Raw genomic sequence first — 17,300 nt, 5'->3', positions numbered from 1 at the left:
TTTGGCTAATCTATATTTCTACATTTCCAAGTCCTATTCTTGAAGATCAAATGGTATTAAATTAATTGAAATGACTGGAAATCTGACAGACTTAGGTTTTTAATGTAAAAATCTATCCCTATCATATTACTATCTGTATTGAAGTAGAAAGAACTGGGTTACAAGAAGCCTACGGTTAGAGCGTAGGCCAGTAATCAAAAGGTCGCTGGTTCGAATCCCCAAGCCAACTAGGTGAAGAATCTGCTGATGTGTCCTTAAGCAAGGCACTTAACCCGAATTGCTCCTGTAATTCCTTCTGGATAAGAACGTCTGCTATATGACTAAAGTTTTACATGTAAATGTAACTGGTGGCACAGCTCTGGTGGCACAGCTGGCAATGCAGTACAGTGCCCTTGACCACTGTGCCACCTGGGAGGCCTATTTTTGTCTTCTTCTAATGTCTCTTAAGAGGAAAGTAATCTAAAAGTAACTGAAAGTAATGGGCGTCACAATAGGCCTTTGGATTTCATCACGGTATTTATGTGCATTCAAATTACCATTGATAAAATGCAATTGTGTTCGTTGTCTGTAGCTTATGCCTGCCCATACAATAACCCCACCTCCACCATGGGGCACTCTGTTCACAACGTTGACATGAGCAAACCACTCGCCCACATGACGCCATACAAGCGGTACAGCATGCCAGTGGCCATTGAAGGTGAGCATTTGCCCACTGAAGTCGGTTAAGACGCCAAACTGCAGTCAGGTCAAGACCCTGGAGAGGACGACGAGCAGATGAGCTTCCCTGAGACGGTTTCTATCAGTTTGTGCAGAAATGTTCTGGTTGGGCAAACCCACAGTTTCATCAGCTGTCTGGGTGGCTGGTGTCAGACGATCCCACAGTTTCATCAGCTGTCCTGTTGACTGGTGTCAGACAAACCCACAGTTTCATCAGCTGTCCAGGTGGCTGGTGTCAGACAAACCCACAGTTTCATCAGCTGTCTGGGTGGCTGGTGTCAGACGATCCCACAGTTTCATCAGCTGTCCTGGGTGGCTGGTGTCAGACAATCCCACAGTTTCATCAGCTGTCTGGGTGGCTGGTGTCAGACGATCCCATAGTTTCATCAGCTGTCTGGGTGGCTGGTGTCAGACAAACCCACAGTTTCATCAGCTGTCCAGGTGGCTGGTGTCAGACGATCCCACAGTTTCATCAGCTGTCTGGGTGGCTGGTGTCAGACAAACCCACAGTTTCATCAGCTGTCTGGGTGGCTGGTGTCAGACAAACCCACAGTTTCATCAGCTGTCCTGGTGGCTGGTGTCAGACAAACCCACAGTTTCATCAGCTGTCCGGGTGGCTGGTGTCAGACGATCACACAAGTGCAGAAGCCGGATGTGGAGGTCCTGGGTTGGCATGGTTACACGTCTGTAGTTGTGAGGCCGGTTGGACATACTGACAAATTCTCTAAAACAACGTTTGAGGTGACTTATGGTAGAGAAATTAACATTCAATTCTCTGGCAAAAGCTCTGGTGGACATTTCTGCAGTCAGCATGCCAATTCCACACTCCCTCAAAACAAACTTGAGACATCTGTGGTATTGTGTTATATGACAAAACGGCACATTTTAGAGTGGCCTTTTATTGTCCCCAGCACAAGGTGTACATGTGTAATGATCATGCTGTTTAATCAACTTCTTGATTTTGTGCCAATAATGCTAGTACGAACTTGACCCCAGGTGCAGAGAAACACAGCAAGCAGAGGTAAGGCTTGATTATATTGGCAAAGGAGAAATGCTCACTAACAGGGATGTAAACAAATTAATTTTGTGCACAACATTTGAGAGAAATAAGCTTTTTGTGGGTTTGGAACATTTCTGGGATCTTTTATTTCAGCTCATGAATCAAAACACTATCCTAAATATAAACCATCAACTTAGTGAATACCATTGGTGTTTAATATGAGGGTTTCAGCATGGAATTACCTTTATATATATATTTTACACACTTAAATGTATTTTATTATGTCAATATGTCTTGGTAGTAAATGTTTTGGCGTCACACTGGTGGCAGTTGTGAAAAAAGTTAATAGTTGAGTTTATTGAAAATAATAATGTTGATTAGATGCTTTTTTCATTAATTAGGCAATTCTGTCTTGAACCATATGGTCTATCTACTAGAAACGCAAGGACAAAATGACACAGATCTAAAAAAATAATACTGTATGAATATATATATATATATATATATATTAAAAGCTATTCAAGTATAAATGACCATAAATGACCTGTTAATAACCAAAATTAACAAAGATTTTGGTAACTTTGCTAAATTACCGGTAGCTTGGCAACCCTATACGTGAGCATTTCTTCTCTCACCTGGAAGGACTTAATGAAGGTCCACAGGAGCGTTCGGATGCCCTCCCCTCTGCTGAGCAGCTTGACCAATCGCATGACTCGAAACAGACGGAAGAATGTGATGGAGATGCGAGCGCTGTCCTCAGTGTTCTGAGAGAGAGAGAGGGAGAGAGAGACAGAGAGGTGGAACACCCACAGTGCTACTTTAACACACAGCTAGGAGCAGGCCAGAGATCAACACGCAGTGTGTGCATGTGTACGTACGTGCACGTGTGTTCAACCACCTCTGTGCATGTGTGTACGCATTCAGGTAGAGGAACATGCAACAGTCCTTAACTTGTGTGAATGCGATGCAGACACGTCCCACACACATACAGTAGCTACACTCCTAGGAGTCATACAGAGGCACTCTCCCATCTCCAGAATGTCCAGACACAAGCAAACCTGGACAAACCCACAACATCTACACTATGATCCAGGTCAAACATGAACAAAACAACACAAAAAAAGACTGATAATGAGATGATGCTCAACACGCGCAAGATCCCAAACCAGAACTGATCTTGTCCTTGGAACCTGCCCACAAAACAGGCAAGACAAAACCTCAACACAGTATATGGTTTCAGAACAGGATATTTCATGCGAACAAATGTGGCGACTGACAACATAAACAGCTCTGTGCGGAGATGACGATGACCATGAGGAAGAGTGGGGTACTGGAAGGGGCTTCTTACCCCTGGGTCCACAATCACCTTCACCACTGGGATGGCCTTGAAACCAAAGGTCTGGGTTAACCACTAACAACTTCACTTCTTCGTCCCTCATATAATTGAAGTCAGCAATTAGTCATTGACATAGTTATTGACATAATTACTTATCTAACAACTAGTTCAGAATGTCATTACATTTCTTTATTGTGGAATCAATCAACCATCCACGGAATTATTGAAACGTCTTCAACAAAAGGAATTAGAGAACAACCATAACAGACATGTTACATAAGCAACCATATTGACACTGAAGACACGCCAGCATCTGCCTTTTATGCAAAGCACGACCTCAGCAGCTTAGTACTGATTACCACACACAGTAGTACATTCAGTACATCAAACATGACATACAATTCTACACATGTGAAGAAAGAAAAGAAAACAACATAATGCAGTACAACTTTGATCAGCACCAGAAAATAAGGAGAACCCAGAAAGACACACTTGGTTTAATTCATATCAAATAACTACGTATATTGTTTCATGTAGTAAAATTTGAAATATACCACGTAGTGAGACAATCTCTGCATGTGTATATGTGTACGTCCATATGTGTGCTTACATTTGTCATTCCAAAAAAGGGGAAAAACAGAGGCACACAAACGTCATGACGGCACAAAGTCACAGAACAGCACCAAGCATGGGCTCCCTAATCTAGACAACATATTGGAGGAAGGCCTTGCAATAACCCTGGGCGTGTTTTGAAACTGTCCTATCGTTAGAAAATCGTACAAACCTGGTAAAGATCTGACTCAGCTGTCATCATATTTAAATAGATGTCACATGCCATTTGATCTCCAAGGCTGACCGGGTTACATTCAGGGTTACAACATTACTCCAACACGGTGGACGCTACTTAACAGCTAGATAGCTCCCCGGAAAGCTATTGTTCTAGCTAGCATAGTTAATGAACATGTTTGGGACATGACAATATGTTGGGATCTTGAATGTAACCCTGATGTTATTGTAATGCATTCCCTCTGATTGTGCTACATGAACAAGGAGCATGAAGATGGCTACTTACATTGATCTCTGTGATTGCAATGTCAACGACGCTACCAACAACAATTAAGGCATCAAATGTGTTCCATGCATCGGCGAAATAGTGCTGTCAGCGCCACTCCAAGGACACAAAGAGACGGGAGAGAACAGAGAGAGAACAGAGAGAGAACAGAGGCAGAAAAAGAGAAAGAACAGAGAGAACAGAGAGAGAACAGAGAGAACAGAGAGAGAACAGAGGCAGAAAAAGAGAAAGAGAAAGATAGAGAGAGGTGAAAATACAGACAAAAAACATGAAAATATACAGCAGGAAATAGAAAAAAAAGATTCTGAGTGGCACTGTGTCTGGGAGAATACAACGTGTATACATGCCTCTAAGTAGCCCAACTTTACATATGGAACAGTGAAGTTCTGACTATGATCTGTTATGAACCCTCTACAACCCTCTACTGTATAAGGTGTTATAAGTCTCTCACTGATACAGTGCCTACACAGTGCTGAGTAACTCGCCACCATAGACCTGGACCCAATACCAGTCCTGCATAGGTAATACATCATACCTATGGTGGCCAGCCCTGACATAGGTCCCACAGTAGGACAAGGAGCCAACAGACTGGCTTTAGGACCAGAGAGGGGTTTGAGTGAGTAGAAAAAGGTGAGGGAAGTAAATAAGGATGGAAGGGAGGAAGAGAGGAGGCAGGGATGAGGGCAGGTCTACTATAATACTCTACCTGAGTGAGAATGATGTCTACTACACTGCCGATCACCACCAGGGCATCGAAGACGTTCCAGGCATCCCCAAAATACCCCTACAGGCCCGGGTACGGAGCCCAGCATGGGTGTGTGGGTGGGGGGAGGGGGGTGGAGAGTAAGAAGTAGGGAGGGAAAGGGTGAGGAGGGAGTGTTAAGGTAATATTGCAGGGGAAGATACTTGGTAGAGGGAGTGGAGTGAGGGGGTGAGATAACTGGTCTATGGTGCAAGTTGAGAGGCAGGCAAACAGACTGACTCACCCTGGGTTTGAAGGCGATGAGTTTAAAGATCATCTCCACAGTGAATACGCCAGTGAAGACCATGTTGAGGATGTCCATGGCATAGTTGAACAGGTGAGACTGGCCATAGTGCTGAGGAAATGGAGATAGTGGGAGAGAGATGGAGAGAGAAGAGGGAGAGAGAGGGTCGGAGAAAGAGAAAGGGGGAAGATAAGGGGCATAAGAAGAATAGAAAGAAGGAAATAAATATACAGTTTATGAAATGCAGAACAGAGAGACAGAAAGGCATAGCGGGACAGAGAGATAGACTCAGATATAGAGACACAAAGAGAGACAGAGATAGACTCAGATATAGAGACACAAAGAGAGACAGTGATAGACCCGGATATAGAGACACAGAGAGAGACAGTGATAGACCCGGATATAGAGACACAGAGAGAGACAGAGATAGACCCGGATATAGAGACAGAGATAGGCAGACCCGGATACAGAGACACAGAGAGAGACAGAGATAGACCAGGATACAGAGACAAAGAGACAGAGATAGACCTGGATATGGAGACATAGAGAGAGACAGAGATAGACCAGGATATAGAGACTGAGATAGGCAGACCCGGATACAGAGACACAGAGAGAGACAGAGATAGACCAGGATACAGAGACAAAGAGACAGAGATAGACCTGGATATGGAGACATAGAGAGAGACAGAGATAGACCAGGATATAGAGACACAGAGAGAGACAGAGAGAGACCAGGATATAGAGACACAGAGAGAGACAGAGATAGACCAGGATATAGAGACACAGAGAGAGACAGAGATAGACCAGGATATAGAGACACAGAGAGAGACAGAGATAGACCAGGATATAGAGACACAGAGAGAGACAGAGATAGACCAGGATACAGAGACATAGAGAGAGACAGAGATAGAGACATAGAGACAGAGATAGACCAGGATACAGAGACATAGAGAGAGACAGAGATAGAGACATAGAGACAGAGATAGACCAGGATATAGAGACACAGAGAGAGACAGAGATAGAGACATAGAGACAGAGATAGACCAGGATATAGAGACATAGAGAGAGACAGAGATAGAGACATAGAGACAGAGATAGACCAGGATATAGAGACATAGAGAGAGATAGAGACATAGAGAGAGAGATAGAGACATAGAGAGAGAGATAGACCAGGATATAGAGACATAGACCAGGATATAGAGACATAGACCCGGATACAGAGACATAGAGACCGAGATAGACCTGGATACAGAGACAGAGAGAGAGACAGAGATAGACCCGGATATAGAGACATAGAGAGACAGAGATCGGACTATACATGTATGGCAGGAAAGGGACTCACCTGGATGGCCAGACACAGTGTGTTGAGGATGATGAGGACGAACATGACGTACTCAAAGCCTGTGGAGTTGACCACATACCAGAACTTATACTGGTAGGGGTTCTTAGGGATGTACCTTCTCAGTGGACGAGCCTTCAGAGCATACTCCACACACTGACGCTAGTGAGAGGAGAGGGGAGATAAAACACACAGTAATACATTGAAATACACACACATACAGTGCTGTGCAAAAGTTTTATGCAGGTGTGTAAGAATGCTGTAAAATGCTGTAAAGTAAGAATGCTTTCAAAAATAGACATGTTAATAGTTTATTTATCAATTAACTAAATGCAGAGTGAGTGAAACAAAGAAAAATCTACATCAAATCAATATTTGGTGTGGCCACCCTTTGCCTTCAAAACAGCATCAATTCTTCTAGTTACACTTCTAGGTACACTTCTAGGTACACTTGCACACAGTTTTTGAAGGAACTCGGCAGGTAGGTTGGCCCAAACATCTAGGAGAACTAACCACAGTTGTTCTGTGGATTTAGGCAGCCTCACGTGCTTCTCTCTCTTCATGTAATCCCAGACAGACTCGATGATGTTGAGATCAGGGCTATGTGGGGGCCGAACCATCACTTCCGGGACTCCTTGTTCTTCTTTACACTGAAGATAGTTCTTAATGGGGGCCTGTGTAGCTGTGCCACCAGAGACTCTGGGTTCGTGCCCAGGCTCTGTCGCGACCGGGAGGTCCATGGGGTGACGCACAATGGCCTAGCGTCGTCAGGGTTAGGGAGGGTTTGGCCGGTAGGGATGTCCTTGTCTCATAGCGCTCTAGTGACTCCTGTGGCGGGCCGGGCGCAGTGCACATTAACCAGGTCGCCAGGTGCACAGTGTTTCCTCTGACACATTGGTGCGGCTGGCTTCCGGGTTGGATGCGCTCTTTGTTAAGAAGCAGTGCGGCTTGGTTGGGTTGTGTTTCGGAGGACACATGGCTTTCGACCTTCGTCTCTCCCGAGCCGTACGGGAGTTGTAGCGATGAGACAAGATAGTAACTACTAACAGTTGGACACCACGACTTTGGGGAGAAACGGGGGTAAGAAAATAATAATTACAGTAAAAAAAATGATAGTTCTTAATGACTTTCGCTGTATGTTTGGGGTCGTTGTCATGCTGCAGAATACATTTGGGGCCAATCAGATGCCTCCCTGATGGTATTGCATGATGGATAATTATCTGTTTGTACTTCTCAGCATTGAGGATACCATTAATTCCATCCAAATCCCCAACTCCATTTGCAGAAATGTAGCCCCAAACATGCAAGGAACCTCCACAATGCTCCACTGTTGCCTGCAGACACTCATTTGTGTTCCGCTCTCCAGCCCTTCGGAGAACAAACTGCCTTCTGCTACAGACAAATATTTCAGTCCAGACCACCTGCGGCCATTTTTCTGCACCCCAGTACCTGTGTTTTCGTGCATAGTTGAGTCGCTTGGCCTTGTTCCCACGGCAGAGTTAATGATTGTGTTTCAACCTAGATATTGAATTGATGATCATGAGCACCTGTTTGGTATAATTGTTTAATCATACACCTGACTATATGTCTGCAAAATCCCTGACTTTGTACAAGTGTACCTGGAAGAATTGATGCTGTTTTGAAGGCAAATATTGATTTGATATAGAATTTTCTTCAATTCACTCACTTTGCATTTAGTTAAATGATAAATATAATCTATTAACATGTCTATTTTTGAAAGCATTCTTACTTAAAGTATTTTTTCACACCTGCCTAAAACTTTTGCACAGTACTGTACATATTTATGTTCACATACAGACAACACACATACAAGCATTCACACACACACACACACACACACACACACACACACACACACACACACACACACACACACACACACACACACACACACACACACACACACACTAACTAGGTTGTTACCTGGTTCTTGTCCAGCTCACAGTTCTTGTACTCTTTCTCTCCCTGCTCCTGGAAGGTGACGATGACGAAACCGACAAAGATGTTCATCATGAAGAAGGCGATGATGATGATGTAGATGATGAAGAAGATGGAGATCTCCACGCGGTAGTTGTAGATGGGACCCATATTCTCTCTGTTGGAGTCGATGGCCTTGTACAGCAGACTGAGACACAGAAACAAACGCACACTAATCAGTGAGATGGTTCGTCAAAATGTATGTCTGTCTGGATGTGCATACGTGGAAGTGTGCATATTCACATGTGCATTTGCTGTGTGTGTGTGTGTGTGTGTGTGTGCACGTGCATGAGTGTGTGTGTGCGCATGCGTGCATCTGTGAGAGGCTCTTACGCAGGCCAGCCTTCAAATGTAGAGACGGTGAACAGAGCCATCATGGCCATGAGGACGTTGTCGAAGTTGAAGTCACTGTTGTACCAGATCCTCTCCCTAACTGCAGGCAACGCTGTATCTCCATCCTTATACAGGATGTATGTGCCTCTACAAGAGAGAGAGAGAGGAGTTATACATCTAAATCCATGTATCTACATAATCATCGGTATTTCCAAACAGACACAAACACATATCTGTGTCTCAGAACTCCGGTCCTTATGATTGAACAAATAGCAATCAAACTCACTTGCATTCCTCTGGGCTGGACTTGGCATCGTCTGTGCAGCGATAGAACTTGCCCTGAGAGAACAGAACGTTTAACAGCTGCCCAGCTGTCACACATATTACACACACATAACTACACATATAACTACTGTATCATGCATAGACTACAGACCATACTTTATGAGTGTTAACACTGTAGTGGCGGTAGGCACCTTGAATAGCTGCACTCCTATGCAGGCGAACATGAACTGTAGCAGCGTGGTGACGATCATGATGTTGCCAATGGTCCTGATGGCCACAAATACACACTGGACCACATGCTGCAGGGTCAAGGGTCAAAAACAGAGGAGACAAGAGAGAAAAGGTCAGGGATGAATGACCTTATTGGACCCTGTACCCTTTAGCCTGATGATTTACAAACAGGCGACTTCAGTAGTCAGTTATCTTGAGGGTGTGTTGTTAAACAGTTGTTACACTGTGGCCCACTGGCCCCCCGTCTCACCTTGAGGCCCTTGGCTCTGTTAATGGCCCTCAGGGGCCGCAACACCCTCAACACACGCAAGATCTTCACCACAGAGATGGCAGATGACCTGAACACCAAACACAGACAGTTATGGCCACATCGCTGACTCATTGAATGATTGACTTATTTCTTGCTTGATGGATCGACCAATCGATTCACCAATCGACCAATTGATTAATTTTTACGTACTGAATGCCAAAGGACACCAGAGAGACTCCAACCACCAGTAGGTCCAGCAGGTTGAAGTAGTTCCTGCAGAAGGCTCCTTTATGGAGGAAAGCCCCAAACGCTGTCATCTAGAGAGCACAGGGAGGCCGGCATCAGATATACTGACCTATACACTAGGACCATCTCATACCAGACACACAACAGGTTCAGCTACAACTGTAGATGAGCTAGACATGTAGGATCTTCATTTGAGACAGTTTGCTACAGCAGGAAAATAATAACAGGAAATGTGAATTATTATGTGGATTCTAATTAACGGACATTTTTGTGGGGTTTGATTCATTTTAAACCTCTAATACACAACACGTTTTAAATGTCCTGCATTTCAGGAAAGTTCTCCTGCAACAGGATGATCAAGCTAAGATTCTACATCTGTTGACACGCACGCTCTTTCTCAGAGTGTGCAGACAAACACACCTACACACACTGATACAGATCTAGTTCCTTCTAATCTTACTCAAACTCCTACACATTCTGCTCAATAAGCCATGAAGGGTATTTCAATAGAACAAAAACTGGTTTTAACAGCAACCAAAAAACACAACAAAAAATAAAACATTATTTCAGAGATATGCTATTCATTTCCTTTATAGATTAGAACAAAGCTCAACACATATTCCTTGAATCTACAGGTAATCTATTGGTTCTGTCATTTGCATATTTAAGCCCAGGCTTAAAACACAAAACATGGGACTTGCATCAGTAGAGCGGTACAGAAGTGTATGAAAGCCTCCAAAACCAGAGAGGGGGGAGGTTGCATTCAAAAGAGTCGAATTGCTTCAGAGTCATTCATGTGTGTCATGGTTTCATGCATACTCTGTGGAAGTACTCAAAACAATCATACCAAAACAAGCGTATGACCGATAGAAATTGATGCAGATGTGAGCCTTCACATGAAGCGATCACACAGGTGGGAGCTGGACAGCAGAAGAGAATTGGGTCTGGGAATCATGTCAAGGATCTCCTAACCTGGTTGCTTTAGCATAAGCCAAACTGACAATGACAAAGGAGTTGTTGGCTAAAGTACAAACAGACCAGGGTAAGGTTCACAAAGAGGTGACCTACAATGAACCCTCATCTCTACAGGGTGCAGTTAAAACTGGACACAATAACAAGGCAGTGATTCATGCTACTGGAGTGATCCATGCTACACTCAAAAAAATACAAAAATACATATTTCCCCCTCTTTTGGCTCCAAACTGGTTTGTGGTTAAAAGAGGTGCTGTGATGGTTGCTGACAGACAAGCAGAAAAAGACAGGCGCCATTTAAAAACAGGCGACATACAGTAGACGGGGGAGTGTAGCAAGACTATGGTTGTCATAGAAACCTGGTTACCTTCAACAGGATCTCAAAGGTAAATATACTAGTGAAGACATAATCTGCATAGCCTAGGATCTGGAAAGCAACGAGAAGGTCTGAGCGTTACTACACAAGCACTAGAGCACAGAACACACACACAGGGGGAGAGCATTTACCTTCAATAGGATCTCAACAGTAAAGATTGCCGTGAAAGCATAGTCAAAATAACCAAGTATCTGCAAAAAGCAATGTGAAAGTTTAACAGGAGTGCAAGGCATCAACACATTGACATGATATCAACAACTTCAGAAAGCATCAACAGTCCTAAATTGATTACTACTGCAATGAAGTATAGGTTTGAGGTTTCTAGTTCTTTTTAACACAGATATTTCATACCACTATTAGACATTATCGTGACAGTGTCATTACTGTAAAATTACAGTCAAATTACTTTCATGGAAGTAAAGATTATCTTGATGATATCAAATGTTATTTTTCTGTAAGAGAAACGTCTGTTGCAGTAAACATACGATGTTGCGTGCAGAGAAGTTCCGTATGGGGTCCTCAGCAGCCAGAGACACAGAGCTCAGCATGATGAAGACCAGGATGAGGTTGGTGAAGATGTGGTGGTTGATCAGCTTGTGGCAGGCCACCCGGACCCTGAGGAAAAAAAGCCATGAAATCACACATTGTTTTTGAGTGTGTGGGTGTGCGTGCATTATAACATATGTCTAGTACTGAGACCTACAGTGCCTTGCAAAAGTATTCATCCCCCTTGGCGTTTCTCCTATTTTGTTGCATTACAACCTGTAATTTAAAAGGATTTTTATTTGGATTTCATACACAAAATAGTCCAAATTGGTGAAGTGAAATGAAAACAATAACTTGTTTCAAAAAATGTAAATAAATGTAGAATTGAAAAGTGGTGGTGTGTATGTATCCTTCCCTTTGCTATGAAGCCCCTAAATAAGATCTGGTGCAATCAATTACCATCAGAAGTCACATAATTACTTAATTACTGTACATAAAGTCCACCTGTGTGCATTCTAAGAGTCACATGATCTGTCACATAATCTCAGTATACAGTTGAAGTCGGAAGTCTACATACACCTTAACCAAATACATTTAAACTCAGTTTTACAATTTTCCTGACATTTAATCAAAGTAAAAATTCCAAGTCTTCGGTCAGTTAGAATCACCACTTTATTTTAAGAATGAATCCGAATAATAGTAGAGAGAATGATTTATTTCAGCTTTTATTTCTTTCATCACATTCCCAGTGGGTCAGAAGTTTACATATACTCAATTAGTATTTGGTAGCATTGCCTTAAATTGTTTAACTTGAGTCAAACGTTTTGGGTAGCCTTCAACAAGCTTCCCACAATAAGTTGGGTGAATTTTGGCCCGTTCCTCCTGACAGAGCTGGTTTAACTGAGTCAGGTTTGTAGGCCTTCTTGCTCGCACACGCTTTTTCAGATCTGCCCACAAATTTTCTATTGGATTGAGGTCAGGGCTTTGTGATGGCCACTCCAATACCTTGACTTTGTTGTACCGAAGCCATTTTGCCACAACTCTGGAGGTATGCTTGGGGTCATTGTCCATTTGGAAGACCCATGTGCAACCAAGCTTTAACTTCCTGACTGATGTCTTGAGACGTTGCTTCAATATAGCCACATATTTTTCCTTCCTCATGTGCCATCTATTTTGTGAAGTGCACCAGTCCCTCCTGCAGCAAAGCACCCCCACAACATGATGCTGCCATCCTGTGCTTCACAGTTGGGATGGTGAACTTTGGCTTGCAAGCCTCCCCCTTTTTCCTCCAAGCATAACGATGGTCATTATGGCCAAACAGTTCTATTTTTGTTTCATCAGACCAGAGGACATTTCTCCAAAAAGTATGATCTATGTCCCCATGTGCAGTTGCAAACCGTAGTCTGGCTTTTTTATGGTGATTTTGGAGCAGCGGCTTCTTCCTTGCTGAGCGGCCTTTCAGGTTATGTCGATATATAACTTGTTTTACTGTGGATATAGATACGTTTGTACTTGTTTCCTCCAGCATCTTCACAAGGTCCTTTGCTGTTGTTCTGCGATTGTTTTGCACTTTTTCTCACCAAAGTACGTTCATCTCGAGGAGACAGAACACGTCTCCTTCCTGAGCGGTATGACGGCTGCGTGGGCCCATGGTGTTTATACTTGTGTAGTATTGTTTGTACAGATGAACGTGGTACCTTCAGGCGCCAACCCAGCACCTCTCAATCCCCCGAGAACCCTATCCCCACAGTGAAGCATGGTGGTGGCAGCATCATGGTGTGGGGATGTTTTCATCGGCAGGGACCGGGAGACTTGTCAGAATTGAAGGAAAGATGGATTCCGCTAAATACAGGGAAATTCTTGAGGGAAACCTGTTTCAGTCTTCTAGAGATTTGAGACTGGGATGGAGGTTCACCTTCCAGCAGGACAATAAGCATACTCTAAGCATACTGCCAAGGCAACACTCGAATGGTTTAAGGGGAAACATTCAAATGTATTGGAAAGGCCTAGTCAAAGGCAAGACCTCAATCCAATTGAGAATCTGTGGTATGACTTAAAGATTGCTGTACACCAGCGAACCCGTCCAACTTGAAGGAGCTGTAGCAGTTTTGCCTTGAAGAATAGGCAAAAATCTAGTGGCTAGATGTGCCAAGCTTATAGAGACATACCCCAAGAGACTTGCAGCTGTAATTGCTGCAAAAGGTGGCTCTACAAAGTATTGACTTTGGGGGGGTGAATAGTTATGCACGCTCAAGTTCAGTTTTTTTGTCGCATTTCTTTTTTGTGTCACCATAAAAAATACTTTGCATCTTCAAAGTGGTAGGCATGTTGTGTAAATCAAATGATACAAACCCCCCAAAAATCAATTTTAATTCCAGGTTGTAAGGCAACAAAATAGGAAAAATGCCAAGAAAGGGTGTCACTATACTTACGGGTTAGTGTGGCTGAAGATGAAGAAAGCACTGCCCTCAGGGATGGGCGGAGTCTTCTCCTTGATGCTGAGGTCTGACAGCCTTTGAGGGCGTGGCCCAACCGGAACCTCTGGCAGATTATCATCATCATTGTCATCATCACCAACTGGGGAAAACCAGGATCAGAGATAAGGCAGTTCCAGGCCATGGAAGCTATGGCAACAAAGCTAGGACACTGATCTCAGAACAGATTAGGTTACCTGGAGTGTCTGGAGTGGGATACGGCTCCTTCTCCTCTTCCTCCTCCAGTGGAACCTACATTCATCAAGACACAAATGACATATCAGCAGTGTATCTGTACTTTTATGAATGCCATATGGTATTAACTCACTGTATAATTTTATTGTATTGTTTTATTTAACCTTTATTTAACCAGGAAGGGCTCATTGAGATTTAAAATCTCTTTTCAAGAGCGTCCTGACCAAGGTAAGCAGCACCAAGTCATTACAAAAATTACAGACAAACAACATGAAAAACTCCAAGTAATCTAGTAAAAACCATAGTATTCACAAGAGTATAACAAAATCAAAAACAGCAAATTAAAGACATTGACAGGTCAGGGAGTCAGTCTCAAGATCATTCATCAGTGATTTAAAAATACCAATCGGGACAAGTTCTTCAAGTTTAAAAGTCTTTCCAAGACGATGGCACAGAGTACATAAAAGCCCTTTGACCAAATTCAGAGTACATAAAAGCCCTTTTACCAAATTCAGTTCGGACATTTGGAACAGTTAGCAGGATAAAGTCCTGCGAACGAAGAGAGTACCCACCACATTTCTGAATAATAAAAATGCACAAATAAAAAGGTAGTAACCCCAAAATGGCTTTGTAAATAAAAGTATACCAGTGACTGAGCCTACGAGTGACTAGAGAAGGCCAGCCAACACTGGTATACAAAGTGCAGTGGTGCGTAAGGGTTTTGTAGTTTAAAATAAATCTCAAAGTGCCATGGTAAAGGGCGTCAATTGATCTTAAACACTGAGCGGATGCATTCATATATAAAATATCTCCAGTCTATAGTAAGGGCATAAATGTAGCTGATACTAGCCTCCTTCTGGCTTCAAAAGAAAAACAGGCCTTATTCCTAAAATAAAATCCCAATTTCAGCTTCAATTTTATTGTAAGTTTATTGTAAGTGCAATTTTAAAGAGAGGCCGTCATCAATTAAAATTCCAAGATATTTATATGAGGTTACAGCCTCAATCTCCTTGCCCTGGCAGGTAGTAATAGGTGAAAGGTTCAGAGGTCTATTTCTTGCTTTAGAAAACACTATTAGTTTAGTTTTGTCAGTATTGAGGATAAGCTTCAATTGACACAAGGTATGTTGAACAGTGTAAAAATCAGTTTGCAAGTTCTGGAAAGCTTTTGTAAGAGATGAGGCACAACAGTAAATAACAGTATCATCAGCATAAAAATGAAGTTGTGCATTTTGGACATTTTTGTCTTTATTTATATAAATAGTGAATAAGAGAGGACCAAGTACAGAGCCTTGTGGCACACCATTAAAGACACACAATTTAACAGACATAAGCCCTTCAAATTGAGAGCACTGAGTTCTATCAGACAGATAGTTAGCAAACCATGCAACTGCATGCTCTGAAAGACCTACACTCGACAACATCTGCCTTAGTATAGAATGATCAACTGCCTTAGAGAGATCAATAAAAAGTGAGACACAGTGCTGTTTTTTGTCAAGGGCTTCAGAGATATCATTTAATACCGTCATGGCTGCTGTAATTGTTCTATGCTTCTCCCTGAAGCCCGATTGGTGCATTGATAAAATAGAGTAAAATAGAGAGCTGTTCACTCACAAGGGTTTCAAGTATTTTCACCAGGGGTGACGGCTTTGAGATTGGCCTATAATTATTTAAAATGTATTTATTTAGAATGTATCATTCTATGTGGGCCACCATTACAAAATCTTTTGTCTAATGGCGCCTCTGTGTGGTTATGGATTGCTCTTCTCTGACTTTCTAAAACCCCAATCTAAAAGCTACTCTGATTACCTTGAGATCCCCATCCTGGTCCTCAGGTTTCAACTCCTCCATCTTATCAGTGTCATCTCTGGAGAAAAAAGAGCCCAAACACAAGACAACATCCCGACGGGTCAGGAGGAACAACAGAAAAACACAGACCATCCTCTCTTTCAGTAAGACAGTGCTGACATTACCTGGCACTCTTCTTCCTCTCCTTCTCCTCCTCTTCCTCTTTTTGGGCTGAGTTCAGGCTCTCTGCATCTGCCAGGTTGTCAACGGCGATGGCCAAGAAGACGTTCAGCAGGATGTCTGATTGCATACTGGACTTAAGGGCAACGGAGATACAACATTGACCTAACGTTTGAGTGTAATGCACTGTTCTTCACTCCTGATCCTGTGGGCTAGCAATGTGTACCGGCTATTGTTCCAGCTCAGAACTAACATATTTGATTCAACAAACAAAGAAACTATTCATCAAAAGTTACTTATGACGAGCTGAGTCAAATGGGTTAGTGCTGGGGTGGAACAAAAGCCGGCAAGTATTGCATCTCTCTTGAACCAGTGGATAATACGGATCTAAATGCTACAGTGCCTTGCGAAAGTATTCGGCCCCCTTGAACTTTGCGACCTTTTGCCACATTTCAGGCTTCAAACATAAAGATATAAAACTGTATTTTTTTGTGAAGAATCAACAACAAGTAGGACACAATCATGAAGTGGAACGACATTTATTGGATATTTCAAACTTTTTTAACAAATCCAAAACTGAAAAATTGGGCGTGCAAAATTATTCAGCCCCTTTACTTTCAGTGCAGCAAACTCTCTCCAGAAGTTCAGTGAGGATCTCTGAATGATCCAATGTAGACCTAAATGACTAATGATGATAAATACAATCCACCTGTGTGTAATCAAGTCTCCGTATAAATGCACCTGCACTGTGATAGTCTCAGAGGTCCGTTAAAAGCGCAGAGAGCATCATGAAGAACAAGGAACACACCAGGCAGGTCCGAGATACTGTTGTGAAGAAGTTTAAAGCCGGATCTGGATACAAAAAGATTTCCCAAGCTTTAAACATCCCAAGGAGCACAGTGCAAGCGATAATATTGAAATGGAAGGAGTATCAGACCACTGCAAATCTACCAAGACCTGGCCGTCCCTCTAAACTTTCAGCTCATACAAGGAGAAGACTGATCAGAGATGCAGCCAAGAGGCCCATGATCACTCTG

The 17,300-nt window shown here is 42.8% G+C and overlaps 1 protein-coding gene across 1 annotated transcript in view; it reads right to left on the bottom strand.

The window, feature by feature from the left end:
* Positions 1-17,300, bottom strand: part of LOC135528053 (voltage-dependent L-type calcium channel subunit alpha-1D-like) — a 125,663-nt gene that overhangs the window by 25,571 nt on the left and 82,792 nt on the right. The window contains exons 16-34 of the mRNA XM_064956823.1: positions 16,269-16,383; positions 16,105-16,162; positions 14,299-14,353; positions 14,060-14,204; positions 11,627-11,756; positions 11,273-11,332; positions 11,133-11,192; positions 9,758-9,864; positions 9,548-9,635; positions 9,258-9,365; positions 9,068-9,120; positions 8,782-8,928; positions 8,395-8,596; positions 6,454-6,612; positions 5,112-5,222; positions 4,827-4,909; position 4,156; positions 3,066-3,101; positions 2,353-2,481 (exon numbers count right to left, since the gene is read on the bottom strand). Coding sequence (XP_064812895.1) covers positions 2,353-2,481; positions 3,066-3,101; position 4,156; positions 4,827-4,909; positions 5,112-5,222; positions 6,454-6,612; positions 8,395-8,596; positions 8,782-8,928; positions 9,068-9,120; positions 9,258-9,365; positions 9,548-9,635; positions 9,758-9,864; positions 11,133-11,192; positions 11,273-11,332; positions 11,627-11,756; positions 14,060-14,204; positions 14,299-14,353; positions 16,105-16,162; positions 16,269-16,383 — 1,847 coding nt within the window. The remainder of the gene's footprint in view (positions 1-2,352; positions 2,482-3,065; positions 3,102-4,155; positions 4,157-4,826; positions 4,910-5,111; positions 5,223-6,453; positions 6,613-8,394; positions 8,597-8,781; positions 8,929-9,067; positions 9,121-9,257; positions 9,366-9,547; positions 9,636-9,757; positions 9,865-11,132; positions 11,193-11,272; positions 11,333-11,626; positions 11,757-14,059; positions 14,205-14,298; positions 14,354-16,104; positions 16,163-16,268; positions 16,384-17,300) is intronic.

Source organism: Oncorhynchus masou, chromosome 33 (genome assembly GCF_036934945.1).
Source record: "Oncorhynchus masou masou isolate Uvic2021 chromosome 33, UVic_Omas_1.1, whole genome shotgun sequence".
Taxonomy (NCBI): domain Eukaryota; kingdom Metazoa; phylum Chordata; class Actinopteri; order Salmoniformes; family Salmonidae; genus Oncorhynchus; species Oncorhynchus masou.
Note: the sequence above shows the minus strand (reverse complement) of the source record. Positions and strands in the feature narration are given on the sequence as shown.